This window comes from Condylura cristata, unplaced genomic scaffold (assembly GCF_000260355.1).
Source record: "Condylura cristata isolate star-nosed mole 26May11 unplaced genomic scaffold, ConCri1.0 scaffold00016, whole genome shotgun sequence".
Taxonomy (NCBI): Eukaryota; Metazoa; Chordata; class Mammalia; order Eulipotyphla; family Talpidae; genus Condylura; species Condylura cristata.
This window is the reverse complement of record NW_004567117.1, coordinates 20491637-20506747: the sequence shown is the minus strand read 5'-3', so window position 1 is coordinate 20506747 and position 15111 is coordinate 20491637. Positions and strand designations below refer to the sequence as shown.

At 31.2% G+C, this 15111-nt stretch overlaps 1 protein-coding gene across 4 annotated transcripts in view; it reads left to right on the top strand.

The window, feature by feature from the left end:
• NOL4 (nucleolar protein 4) overlaps positions 1-15111 on the top strand; it is a 255115-nt gene that overhangs the window by 60233 nt on the left and 179771 nt on the right. For 2 of the 4 annotated variants that reach the window (XM_004683823.2, XM_004683822.2), the window contains exon 2: positions 980-1129. In XM_004683823.2, the coding sequence (XP_004683880.1) occupies positions 980-1129 (150 nt within the window). Of the gene's footprint in view, positions 1-979; positions 1130-2052; positions 2094-15111 lie in introns of those variants that run through there. The other 2 variants (XM_012725972.1, XM_012725971.1) reach the window with 2 other exon arrangements.

The following is a 15111-nucleotide window of genomic DNA, read 5'->3' as shown; positions in this document are numbered from 1 at the left end:
AAAAAAAAAAGAATTAAATTTCCTTCTTGCTTCAATCCAAATGTATTGTTTTTTCTTTATGGAAATTGTTCTCTTTATTACACTTCTTATTGCCTGGTATATCCTGCTTTACTCTCACCCATGTCAGATTCTGTTTCTTCTAAAAAAAAAAAGCTTTGCAAGAGGTAATATATCAATTCTCTGAACTTGTGCATGCTTTGCATATATTTTATTGTGATCATCAAAATGGAAAGAGCCACCATTTATTCAGTGACCATTTTATTCCAAATATCAGATCATAGCCTTACCTTAGTCTTAGAACAGTTCTGTGATATGGGCTCCTTGATACCTGTATTAAAGTTCAGAAAACTGAAATTTGAGAAAACTGAATTTGGAGCGGATTAAGTATTTGAAAAAAGCATTCAACTTCTGAATGGATGATACAAAATTCACAGCTAGATAATCTTTAAAGCTCACAATTTCAACCTTTAATACATACTGCCATTTAGTCTAATATTAATAGCATAGTCAATGTTTTTTCTTTCCTAGGTTACATGATGTCAGGATAGTGATTCCACTTTATTTACTTGAGTTTTCTAACATCTTTCAGTATTCAGCAACCTAATAAGTAACTCTTGAATGAAATTATTGCAACAAAAATCACAGATCTAAATGTATTTTAGGATCATTTAATGCACTACACAATATATTTTAGAATGATTGAAAAGACATACTGATAGCTTTGAAAAAGCAATAAAATCTTAAAAGATGTCATTAGTGGTAAGAATGATTATGTCAGATATCTTCATGATTCTTAAAATTCCAGATGAAACTGTTAAGATGATTGGATAATCATTCATGATTTTTTTTCAGTTTCTTTTCTAGATGGTGTGGAGTATATAAAAATGTTCTCATTTAATTCACTTTATGTGTTAAATGAATATGTTAGATGCACATTTACTTATTAATCTTGTGCTTTTTTTATTGCATTTATTTCCAGGATGGCGTAGGGGTAGATGAGAAACTGTCTTTACGGCGGGTAGCTGTGGTTGAAGATTTCTTTGACATTATCTATTCGATGCATGTGGAAACAGGGCCAAATGGAGAACAAATTCGAAAACATGCTGGACAAAAGAGAACTTACAAAGCAGTAAGTAAAAAAAAAAAAAAAAGTAAAAAGGAAGATGGCATGCATTTTGAAATTGATGTTATGGATTCAATAATTAAAAATGGATTCAATAATTAGACCATGTCATGGTCACACCCCTTATTTAAACTACAATTATTACTGTTTGTATTATCACATGTTTGTTTGCTAAGTCTATTGCTTAGGACTTAAACCTGTCCTAGCATTATCATATTATTTCATTTAAGTATGCTTAAATAATAAGTGATATTCCCAGTAAAATGTCCCCATTTGGGGAAGATATGTGCTATATAAATTATGGGTGGGAACATATGGGCTTTTACACTATCACTGTCATCTTAACATTTGTTCCACTTCAAATCATTAATACTGATATTTCCTATTTAATTTTTATAGTCATTTAGATGAAAAATTGTATGTATTTTTCTTAATGTACTCTTGTATTAAATGTATTAGTTCTGAATTATATGAATTCTTAATTTTCTAGAAGAGAATATCAAACTATGTTATTTTCATGTATCTAATGCCCTTGAACATTTAAAAATGAAAATATATAATGTTTTATCATTAATTTTATGAAAAACTAAATTAACTGTTATTGAAATTTATTGTCAAAATGGAGCTTATATTATTTAAAATTTTTTAATTATACTGAGTTTGATCTAAACATTTTAATCTAACTTCTTACTCAATTTAAAAGTTTGTAAGTTCATTTTAGTTTAAATATTTCATCCTTTATAAGAATACTGAAGAGTAAATTATTCTTTTCCAATATGAGCAAAGTAGACATCAGAAATACTTATCAGCTATCAGAATAATATCCTTCTTTAGAATTCTTATTGAACTTTGCTTTTGGCTACCTTTATATTTAACTGTTTTCAGCTATATTGAGACACAATATCAGTCTGGATCCATTTTTTTTTCAGATACAGAAAAATGTGTGAAATGCTCAAAGTTTCAAATACAGGTACATATGTTTGAAAATTAGCTACTGAGCATAAGAAATAGCTTCTTTTCCATAACTATTTTTTGCTATATTTCCAGGATCATATTGAATCTTTATAGTTGCATAATAACCCCTAATACATGTTGTATTTATATCTCCTTTTCTATGGTTTTGTTTCTTGGCTGTTTCCAAATTGCATGGTTTGTGGGCAGGCACTATTGTAAGTTTCCTTACATAATTCTGCCACATAAACTTTCTTTTGACTTACATATATCTGGAGACATTCTTCTCATGACTAATTACATGACCTAGCTCCTTAAGATGTTTTTATGTAGACTAATATTACTGAACATACTCATTTTGCTTGTCTCCTAAGCCAGGGTTATACCTCTGGATAGTAATAGAAAAAAATATATATCGATCTACTAATGTCATTAACTGTACTCTTATGATAATTCATGTTCATGACATAGCCACCTGAACTTGACAGGTCTTTGTAAGGTAGGCACATATAAGTTCAATCATATTAAATAAAAACCAAAAGTCAAGTGGCTTCGTTGTTTCTAGTAGGTGGCAGCCAAATCTGTTTAGGTGCCAAAAGCAATTTAAAAAATTATTTAATCTTTGAAATATAATTATTAATTATCTGTAATTTGCATGAGTCAATGGCATGGTCCCAAATTGTTCCCCTTGTGTTTTCTTAAATGAAACCTATGTAGTTAGGGACACCAACTTTGAAAGTATAAGCAGCTTTGGAAATATCCATTCTTGACAACATCCTATTTGAAGATCCTTCTTTCCTAAGTTACTTTTCCCCCATCTCAAGTGTCCTCACCTTTATCCAATATCAAAGTTCTTTTTCATCTAAACTTTGCCTCCTGGCATCATACAATTGTTTCCTAGCTAGGAAATATTTCCATTATGAAATAAACTTATTGTAAAAAAAAAAAATCTGTGGCAATGCCAGCAAAACTGTGTGCATGACTCAACAATGAATTCAAGCCTAATGTTAAAAATTAATACAAATGTTCAATTAATGGGGCATAAAACTAAATGCAATTTGAAATGGAGTAGCTTAGTACTATTAGGTCCCTAGACTTTTGGGTCAGAGTTAGTTCTCATTACTAATGCTGGTTATTGGTAGAATTAGCTAAATACCTATTGGATTATAATGGTTCCCATTAAGTTTAAGATTTTTTCCTATTTCTAACACATTAGCTCATAGAGCATGCATGATTATGTTTATTGACTTTCTTTTTCTCCCTTCTCCTATATAGCCAAGAAACCATACTTATACAACTAATCATTAAAACTGTCATATTGTCTTTATAATATTATCAGTAGATTTAGTGGTCATTTTATTTACTTTGCCTTTTTGCAAATCTTTCTATGTTTTTACTCTGCAGGAAACGGTGGTCCTTTAATATTGGATTAACTTTTGAATGCTGTTTGTTTTTACCTATCTGCAGTATGTCATTACTTGAAATATCTAGGCATTATACAACTTAAATTTTATTGCAATCTGATCTGACCATAGATAAAATTGGAGAGTTTATAGTCTATTATTCATGAGCTCTTTTGGAAAATCCACATAAAATGACACATTTTAGGAATCTGTAAAGGCTGTCATATTTTTTTTTTCAGCAAACAATGAATTCTGGTGTCTTTTAAGTCTTTTCTGCATTTGTTACTGTGTATATATTGTTACTGATGTACTAGACATGTTTTCTTCAAAAAATGCTGACTATCACCATATCTTAATTATCTATGGTAAACTGTAGAAAAGGGTGTGATTCATTCAAATATCTTTTACAGATAAGCTGAAAATTGAATATTATAGATGTGCTTAGTTATTTGAGAATTCACTTCAAAATTAATGACAGAAATACAGGTGGTTACCTTCCAATTCCTAACTCTTTTCAACTCTGTCTAAACTCTACCTTCAGGGACAATATCACTCCCCTCTGGCTGTTTTTAATAGCTGATATTTTATCTTATAATAAGCACAGTTGCCTTTTTTTTTGAAATATTTCTTACATTAAGTTCAGTTTAAAGGATTAAAGCTCTTTTTACTACTTATGAAAGTAACTGGTGGAAATTCAGGAATTAAGTAAGGAAGTAAGTGTTTTCAATAGAGAACAGTCTGCATATATGTGTTTATATGCACACACATTACTTGTAGTGTGATACAAGAAATGAACATGTATTACTCGCATACATAATTGCCAGTAAGTATTCATTTAATTCAGATTGGAGAACATATGCTATAACTAAAGGAAATAGGCTAGAAGCCATAAAAACTCAGTTTCATATTTTAATTTTAGCACTTCCTATCTGTGTCACTTTGGCGATTTATTTACCTTTTTCTCTGCTCCTGTTTAGAGAGAGATATGACACAGTAAAAATAAATAAGCTAGTATCTATAAAGTGCTTGCCTTAGGACAATTATTTGAATATTTTTTCCCCTTCAGCATAGAAGTATTTTATTCATACTTCTATGTCCAAGACAGAAGAAACAGAACAATTAACATAGCCATTGTTATCATTGTAATTACTGTCATAATTTCCACTGCTTGCCCTAATGTCTATGTGTCTGGAGATGGGAATAGTAATAATAACTTTCCTTATACTCTATCATGTGAATTCTATATATATGTGCTCATACTGGAAGTCCTAAGAGGTTCACGACATACTTTTATACTTTGCTAGTATACTTTATACTTTAATTGAAATGCTTTGCTAGATTGAAAGAAAATATGATAGGTCAGATTTCCTGTTTTTCTTTCTTTCTTTCTTTTCTAAGGAGCTCTATTGCAAGATGAAGTTTATGAGAATTTCAATCATTTTATATGCTTATTTAAAGTAAGTTTAGGTCTGTTAACTTCAAATTTATATTTTGAAGGAGAAAGCCACGTACCAGGTGATTTTATTCATACTTGGAATATAGAACTGACAAAACTGAACCAAAACAAATTGTAGCAATATGACTATAGGATAGAGCTATAAGAGAGCGTGGTGGGGCAAGAGTGGGAATAGATGGGGAGGAATACGATCGATTCTGGTTAATTTTACACTTTGGGTGCCTTGGTGGTGGGTGTGATGTGGTGGGTGATATATCTGAGGAAGTATGAACCTTCAACCTGTTCCTTTAATTCATATACAGTGTGAGTGTGGTAAAACCAATGTTACCTCAATAATTTTCTTTCTAAAAAGTTGAAACACTGAGTCTCTTAAAAATTTGATATGAATAAAATATTTATTTCCAGAGACATGCCATATAAAAATGTTATATGCAGATTTCTACATTCCTACTCTCAAGTTAAGAAGGAAACTCTTTCTGTTCTAGAACAATTAAACTTCAAACATTAGTTACTATCATTTTTGTCCTTTCTATAAATAATTTTGTTCAGCATCTCTAGTGCTGAACCAGATATCTTAACTTGCACCATTTTTCTGCTAGTTATATACAAATTCCCAGAATTCTTGTCAATTTATAAGATTAATGAGCAAAAATCTTAGCCATTATGTCATAAAAAATAACACTAAACTCAAATTCAAGAATTTGAGGATAATTTGCTTGACATCTTTTGGGCTCGTCCACAGTGTAAAATGAGAAAACTTCATAAAATGAAAGGGCTACATTTATTTATTTATTTTTAACCCTGGAGAAATTAGAGCAAAGATAATAATATGTGAGGGTCATTACTTGCAAAGATAATCCAATGGAAATAGCAACCAAAGTGCTATTTCCTTAGCACAAGTAGCTTTTAAACTTAGGGGATGTATCTTGCTCCCTTATTTGAATTTTTTAATTGAAATGACATTGATTTCATCATTATTTAAGTTTCTTGTTTTGTTCCTTTGAAAGGACATTAACTGGTAAACCTAGTAAAGACGTAGTATTTGATTCCATTAATATCTAGATAGTTTTCCTGTAAATAAATGGTGATAAAAATAAAAACAAAAAGGCTCTGTAGTTATCATACTGCACATATCCAGGAGTTAAAATAGCAACCTCTAAAACACACTATTGTTAACACAATTAGAAAAATTGTAAAAATGGTAGGAAATCCCAACCAAACAAGAAAGGTTATAAAAATGAATGTCAAGTTTCAGCTAATTTTCAGTGCTTTGAAATTCCTTAGAAGTATGGCAGTGCTCTGAAGTGTTGTGCACTGGCACTCCTGAAGTTATAACACGACTTCAAGCTGCAACAAAACATTGAATATACCCCAGTTATCCTTACTCTTGAATGTAATAGGTTAATTTTGCCTCATATGTCATTTATTTGTTTATATTTTCTTCTGCTTTATTTTACTTTATTTTTTGCTGGATATAAGTGACCATGTGATCATCTGTGTTTTGTAGGTCCCATATAATCTAAAATATGGTTCCATGGAATTTTCTAGACCTTATACTATTGACATACAGTATTATCTATCTAGCTCTTGGATAGGGCCAGGAAAGTTGTATTCTCCGGATACAATTCCCTTCTGTATCTCAGTGCCTTAAGTTTGACAATTAAATTCAATTTATTTGTTAATTTAAATTCAAATAAATTCAATTTATTTGAGTTCATAGTATAGTGACCATATATCTCTATGTGAAGTTGAGAAATTCTTGGGCAAGACAATCTAATGAATAAATTGCTCATCTAGCAGTCACTGACACTTGTATGATGATTTTACAGATTTGCTGTCTTTCATATCTAACTGAGTTAAACTGAAGAATAGAGAGCTATAACAAAAGGGAATGTAGAATGTACCATAGATAGATCTACCAGTGTCCCAACTAGCATAGGAGCTTTCTTATTTTTGTGTGAATTCCAGTGTGACATCACATTTTTGGCAGGTGTCAGATAATTAGAAGTTAAGAATTCATGTCATTAGACAATGATGAAATGCTCTACAAATCTCATTTGAAAATATTTTCCAGAAAGGCAGACAATTTCATTCAATGAAATATTTTTTAAATGAGAAAATTGTGTTGAAACACACACAAAAACACATTAGACTATAAACTATGAAATTTCTATAGACCTCTATCTAGTTGCAATTCAGTAATAGGATTTGAAAATGTCATATGCTTTTTGTCTTTTCTCACTTTTACTGTTTTACTGCCACAGATCTAAGTACATGGAATGAGTGTTACTGAAGCTAAGGGTTGAGGAAAATATTTTCTGGGGCTTGAAATTAATTTTATGCCTGTAATCCAAGTCATTTTCTTTGACCTAATTAAAAAAAGAAACCAAAGTAAAACAATTTATCAAATAAACAAATATAGGTTCTTGTGTTTGTTTCAGATGCCCTTATTTATTTCATTTTATAATTATAAACCAGAATAATGGCAATAGATGATTTTATGGATATCAAATATTGATAGGGAAGAAACTTAAAATTATCTTAACTTCAAATGTGTTTTGTAGACTATTTTTTAAAAAAAAAAGATTTATTTTTTATGAATACAGAACTAGGGTAGAGGCCAGAGGTGCAGGGGCAGTGAGATAATTCATTAGAGACAGAGTGGGGAGCAGAACGGGCAGGCTGACGAAGTACACTGCTGAGGGGAGCAGCGGATGGTTCAGGAGAGGTCTGCTGCGCCATGTGAGTCACCTCCAGGAAAGGGATTGAATTCATGCTAAAGTGACTTTAGCTTCTTAGTGCTGTTCTTTAACCCGCTGCACCACCAGGGAGGGCCCAAACCATTTTTTAATATTGAACTAAGTTATACTTTGATGTAATAAGTGACCTAGAGGTATGTTTTCTGACTAGTTTCAGAATGTTTGATAAACATTACTCAACTATATGGATATTTTATTAAAGTATTCTTGCATTTCCTTTTGCTTGCTTTCTTTTCTATGGCCAGAGTAGATATTTAACAAAAACCTTAGGGTGCCCAGTGGTGGGCCACCATGTCTGTTTCTCATGCCATTGTGTGTCATAGCTTAGAAAAATGCCTGGTTTATGTTAAGTACCTTATATGCTTGTTGATGGCATGCTGTCATCCTGTCTTTGAATTATTTGCCTTTTTTTAAATACTAACTAAATAGTATGAGTTTGTTACTTTTTATAGAAGAATTAAATAAGACCAGGGCTCTCACCCAGGACTACTAAGATTGTATACTGAATAACTCAGGTTTACATCAAATATTGCCCTGGATTTGTACAGTTTTGGAAGCTTTTAATAAGGTAGAAAAATTAGCAGAGATGTTTCATTTTTGCTTTCCAGGCAAAACTTTAATGCTCCATTACAGAATAGTATCATCCTTGATATAGGACATAAATGTTATTTATTTTTCTACACACTGGGCTATTTTCATCAGATGCACATCCATCCATATATCCTGCATGCATCTAACTATTGAAAACAACCATTGAAATTAAACATGGTACACTTAATCTTAAGTTCAGTTTTGTGTTAGAATAATTTCACTGTTTTGATATCTAAAAATATTCACATAAATAAAACAAAATGTATAAAGCATCTCAGAAGGAAAAAATAATCAATGGATAGCAATTGGTATTATTAAATAACAATCTTAAAAGACAAGAATAGGGTATTTTCATTGATTTACTTTTCATGAAGTTGTAATTAGAGTTATCACAAGTGTGTAGAATTGTGCATATCCTTTAAATTCAGAATCTATCTCTTTGGTAATAGAAATGATCAAAATATATGAGTTCACCTAAACTGGCTTCACCAACTAATTACACAATCCCTGTCAATTCTAATTTTTTCTTTTTATTATTTTTTTCTCTTTTGTATTAAACAGTATTGTTCCAATTAATAGGTTTATTCCTTAAAAGGCATTAACCTTTGGAGAAACTTCATTAACTCTTAATGTCCAACCTAGTAAATTGCTACGTTAGTGCACCCTTGTGGTGAAAATCTGCCAATGCAGTTTTAAAAATTAGTGTGATTAATGCCTGGTGTATGGAATTCTCATTCAAATTCAGAGGATTTTCCTGGATACTCTGATGAAGTAATAAAAATATATACTGTATTTATACATGTTTCCCCATGTATAAATATTTTCATATTTAATTTGGATAAAGTATAATTGGGAGAAAGAATAAAGTGTGAGAGACAGGCATGAATTAGTAGGAAGAAAATGTTGCCAATTTTGATGTTAACTAGACTTGGGTTTAAATCTTGAGGAGTAAGTAATATGTGTGTGATGTTAGTACTTATTATTTTAGCGCTGCTTTGACGCTAATAATTTATGTGAAGCTTTTTAGCTAATAATCATTTCAAGTATGATATCATGAAGTAAACAGATACATAAAACTAGTGAGGTGACAGGTATTCTAAGTGGCTTCTTTCTAGTAAGTAGATCATGAAAGGTCTACTTCTATCTTTGTGCCATATTTGCTTTTCAATTACCTATGAATAACCTATGATTTTATGAATGACTTGCCCAGATTTCAGGTTATTATTCAAAAGTTTTATCTGAAACAATTTAATTACTTGGTGCTAATTAAAAAGAAACCAGTTTTTTATTATTTTATCTTTATCTATTCTACACCCCATTCTACCCTTGACCCTCATTTTTGTGACATACCCTTTTTCCATTCAGCAGGTAGTATTCAGAAAAGAAGTGAATCTTGAGAGAACTAGCACTGTGATCTGAGGATTTGAAATTTGGACCAGGAATTTTTATCCCAGTATGTTTTTTCTCTTCAGCAGAGAACATATATACATGATATCTTTTGTTATTTGTATCCATCAGTTGTATAATTACTGGCATATTCTTAAAGTGATTTTCCTCAGGAGGCTCTACAGGCTAGGGGTCAGAATGTTGGCATTGGGCCCAATACTCCAAGTTATTTAATATCCTAACCTCTCAATGCTAACTTCCAGCAGCACAAACCCCATTCATAGTGATTACCAAAATGCATCCCTCTTCTTTAGTTTCAAGTCACCTCCAAAGTACAGTGAAAAGCCAACTTGGGAGCTATTTTTTAAAGGAAACTGTATACCCAATTTGCTACTTGGTATCTTAGAAAATAATGAAAAATAATGTTTTCATGATTTACCTGTCATTGTGCAATTTTCACGGTGCATAATTCTCATTTCTTAGACTCTCAACTTTGCCTGCACAAACATATGAAGTACAGTACCATGAAGGCTACCATCTCCAGTTTCTTCCAGTTTCCTCTGTGTTGGACAATTCTCTCCTTCTTTGAGCAGCTGCAGCAACTACCTTCCTGGCTACCTGTGTCAATATAAGTAGTAGCTCCTCACTGAGGAGTAGGGTTTGATAAAGGAAAACTTTAACAGATATAGTAGCCAAGAAGCCTGGGAGAGCTTTTATGTGCCAATTAATTCTAGGCCAAAATGATCGAATTCTAATTGTTCTACCCTAACCCCAGCAAAAAGATATTAGTGTGTATACAACCTTCAGGAAAAATTTAGCAAAAAAGTAATTCTCCCACATTTCCCATGAATATAATTATATTATTTTAGTGTAGTTCTTCATCCTGCAAGTATTCTTATAAGTATTTACTTTTTTGATCTTTATTTACATGCGATATTTGGAGATTCTCTTTATTTTACTATTTAGGTACATGTATGAAGAAATACCTGTTTAGTGTCTTCCAAATGGTAAAAAGAAAATTCTGTCATGACAATCCGTTTCTTAGAAGAAAAATATTCTGATAAAAGAAGTGACACCAAAATAGTACCCATACCTCTAAAGATGTACTTCTAGTTTATTTGACTATCTTTTAAATATTGTTTCATTTACACAGTTGATTTTTTTTACTTGCTGTAAAAGCAATCCAAATTAAAAAGGCTCATCACTATTAAAAGAAAAGATAAAAAGAATAAATTTCTTAATTTTGGTAACTTCTAAATTGCTTTGAGTTGTATAAAATTTGACCTAAATTTCCTAAAAGTATTCCTGCCTGCTTTAGAGCACTTTGGATTTACCAGCCTTCATTTTAAAGTTGACCGCGTACTCACCATCTCCCCTCAAAAATTACAGAAATCTTTGGATTAACAGATCAGTGTGTTTTGACACTGTATATCATAATTCATTAGCCATTTGCCATGTCAATTTAGTGGTTTGTGATCAGTTTTTTTTTTTAATATAAGTGAATGGAAATGATCAGTATTATAATTTGGTGTATCTTCTGTCTTATGATATAAACTATACCTGTACATGTATGTTGGTCTAAAAGTTGGAAAAATTGCTTCAAAAGGGTACTATGATTTCAGATTGCCTGAAGACTGCCCTATATTCACTTCTGCTTTCCTTGCCTCTTATTCTGCTCATGGTGTAGTATTAGAATTCCCTGAAATAGAAATTTAAATTTATCTCCAGGCTTTAACACATATTTGATTCATTTTAGGTAAACATGTCTGCAAAGTTGCTAGATTTAACACATAAAATACAGGATACTAGGTATATTTGAACTTAAGGTAAACAATTCTTAACATGAATTTTCCTAATATTGCATGTTTATCTGGAATTCAAATTTAATTTGATGTATTATATTTTACCTGGCAATATTAGTGCTGTTTTAAAATCAAATTCAGGTATTCCTGACTAGGGCACACTACCCTCCTCAACTAAATAAAATGGACAAGTGATAATGAATGAGTATGTAGTTAGTTTGAATGTAGAAAACAATCAGAGAATGAAAATGTGGATAATCATAGGATCTGCAAGAACAGTGAAGTAATGATTGAATACCAAAATTATATCAAAACAAGCAGTACAGCAGAACTGATAGGAAGTTGAACAAAGTGTAAGACTGACTGTTCTGCTATGGGAGCAGGTGTGAGTTTTGGGGGTTGAAGTAAAAATCTAACCATATCCTGGTTTTTGTATTGGAGACATTACTAAGTTAAAGGAATTCAGCTGGTCATTTAAGAGAGGTACAGAAGTTAGACACACACGACATAATAAAATCTCTCTAAAATGGAAGTTAGGGTTCTGAAACAAAAATTGTTGAGGTCAAAGTAAGTGAAATTTAATTAGACAAGACAAATATCTGACTTTTTTTCTGATTGTCCTTTTGTGTGTACTTTGAGCTAGAGTATTGATGTAACTCCTGATAAAATTGTTTTTTAGTAATTTGTCATAAATGGATGCTGAATTTTCTCAAATTCTTTCTTTAAATCCATTTATATAAGCAAGTGGTTTTCCTTTTGTTCTTTTTATTGTTGTGGTGAATTCTTTCATTTTGTTGATGTGTGATTAATTTTGTTGATGTGTGATTGATTTGCAGATGTTGAACCATTTTACAATCTTGGAATAAATCCCAATTTGTTGTGATATATGAAACTTTAAATGTATTGTTTAATTAGTTTCCCTAAGATTTTGTTTAGGATTTTTGCATCTAATATTCATTGGCAATATTGGCCTATGGTTTTTGGGGGGTTTTCCACTGTTGTCTACATTTGGTATCAGAGTAATGTTTAATGTTGGACTCTATATGTGTTTGGAAGCATTTCACTTCATTTTTTCCCTACGAGTTTAAGAAGGGTAAATATTAGTTCATCTTTGAAGGTTTAGTAGATCTCACTAGTGAGAACATCTGGTCCGGGCTTTTCGTCTTTGGGGAGACTTTTGATAACTTTTAATTTCCTTATATTTGAAACATGTCCAAGTTTCCTATTCTTGTTTCAGTCTTAGAAGACTTTATAATCTAAGAATTTGTCTATTTATTTTAGGTTATTCATCTTAGTTGCATAAAAATGTTGATAGCAATTTCTTATGATCCTCTGCATTCCTGAGATGTATATGATAACTTCTTCATGCATGGTTCTAATTAAGAGTTTTCTCCTTTTTTCCTTACGTCTATATAGAGGTTTGTCTATTTTGTTTATCTTCAGAAAAAACCAACAGTTTTTGTTCCATTGATCTTTTGAACTTTTAAATTTCTAAGTCCCTTATTTCTGCTCTAATTTTTACCTCTTCCTTTCTTTGAGTGGATTTTGGTTTCATTTGTATTTCCTTTTCAAGTTCCTTAAGGTAGAATATTCATACCTAACCATTATAAAGACCACTACAATTAAGCATAATATTAAAAGTCAATGGCATATGCTTACATACACCGACAACCCTAAAGACTCCGTAACTTTTTTGTTCTGTAAGACTAAATCAGTACAGTAAAGTGTCAGGTGACAAAATCAATATATGAAAATTATGTTACATCAGACAAACAACAATCTAGAAAAAGAAATCAAGAAAATAATCCCATTTGTCATCAGATTAGAAAGAATTAAATACATAGCAATAAACAATAAAGGAAGAGAACCACTTATATAATTAAAACTATAAAACTGTTAGAAAGGAATAGAAGAAGACAAAAGAAATGGGAAACATTTCTTCTGCACGCATTGCAGGATTAACATTGTAGAAATGGCTACTTACCCAAAGCAATATACAGATTCAATGCGATGAAATTCCCCTAGCATTTTTCAAAGAAATAGAACAAACATTATTGAAATCTATAGGGAACCATAAAAGTCTCTGATTAGCCTAAACAATCCTTACAACAAAGAACAGAGGTCTCTCAGACTCCCATATTCCAAACTATACTACAAATCTGTAGTCAAAACAAAACAAAACCAACATATGGTTTGGAAATACAGATAAATAGATCAATAGAATATGGACAGCTTATTGATAAAATAGAGTCAAGAGTTTAAAATAGAAAAAGAAACTTTCTTCAACAGGTAGTGTTGGGAAAACTGGACAGTCAATATGCAAAGAATTTGAAACTTCAGCCTTATAGCACATCCTGAAATAAATGCAAAATGTATTATAATTTTCAATGTATGACATGTAACCATAAAATACATAGAAGAAAATCTATGTAACACTTCATGATAATTGGCTTTAAAGATATATTTGGTGACTCCAAAGAATCATAAATAAAAATAAAAAGTAATGGGCAATAGTAAAAGCTTTTTGCAGTGAAAGACTGTCATCAAAATGAAAAGACAGCCCACCTAATGGGAGAAAAAAAAATTGTACATCATACACTCAACAAAGTGCTAATATCCATGATATACAAAGAACTCATAAACCTCAACAAGAAAGAGAACAACCCAATCAACAAATAGGCAATCTAAAGAAAATTATATGAGAAAATGTTAAGTTTGTTCCTAAAGCAAACTTTTACATGAGTGTATTGTGTAATATGTATAAATTTGGTTTTGATATTCTTATTCCAGTAAAATAAAGGCATCATCACTAGTCTCTACATTCAATTTATGGAAAAAATGGCAAAGGTATTATTTTTTTAATAGTGTAACTACATCCACTTTAGTTTGCTCTTAAATTCTGCAATATAGTACACTAAGTCATCAAGTGGTCGAGAAATGCAACTTATCATGAAATTCAGCCCTGCCTATACCTTTTCCAATTACTCATATTTAGCAGCATTAATTCTGGTTTTGTTTGTTTGTTTGTTTGTTTTTTAGTAAACAGGAGAGAATGTATGACTGTTGATAAATCTTTTAGTTTTGTTTTAAAAAGCCAATATTCTTATTCAACAGTCTTGTGTAATGTTCTATTTCAAATCATACATTATGTTCAAGTCTTAAATCAAGAATGACTACTAGCAAATTATTTTTAATAACTAGAAAGCCTGTTTCTCTAGAAATAAGCTATTTATTATACTTTCTATTAAAAGCAAAAGTCCTGTGTCTGTAGTTCCTGGCTGTTAAAATATTATAGCAAAAGGTCTTCACTTTAGGATCACTTCTACTGGAATAGAGCAGATGGCCTGTTAAATTCCTCCAGGTGGAGCTCTGTATTGTTTTTGCAAAATCTGATGTGTTTCTTGTAGGACATTGTAACCTGAGATAAGGTAGAGAGCATTTGATTGCCCCTGCATTCAGAAGGGTCACCTCAAACTAGTTAGAGAGTTTTATACTTACAAAGACCCTCACACCAGGGAACATTATAAATATTTTAGCATAATTAACCTTTACTGTGAGGTTAATATTTCAACTCTTTATGGATGAGAGAGATGATCTCTCTCTAACAATTTTTTTTAAGTAGGAAAGTTTGTAAAACCTG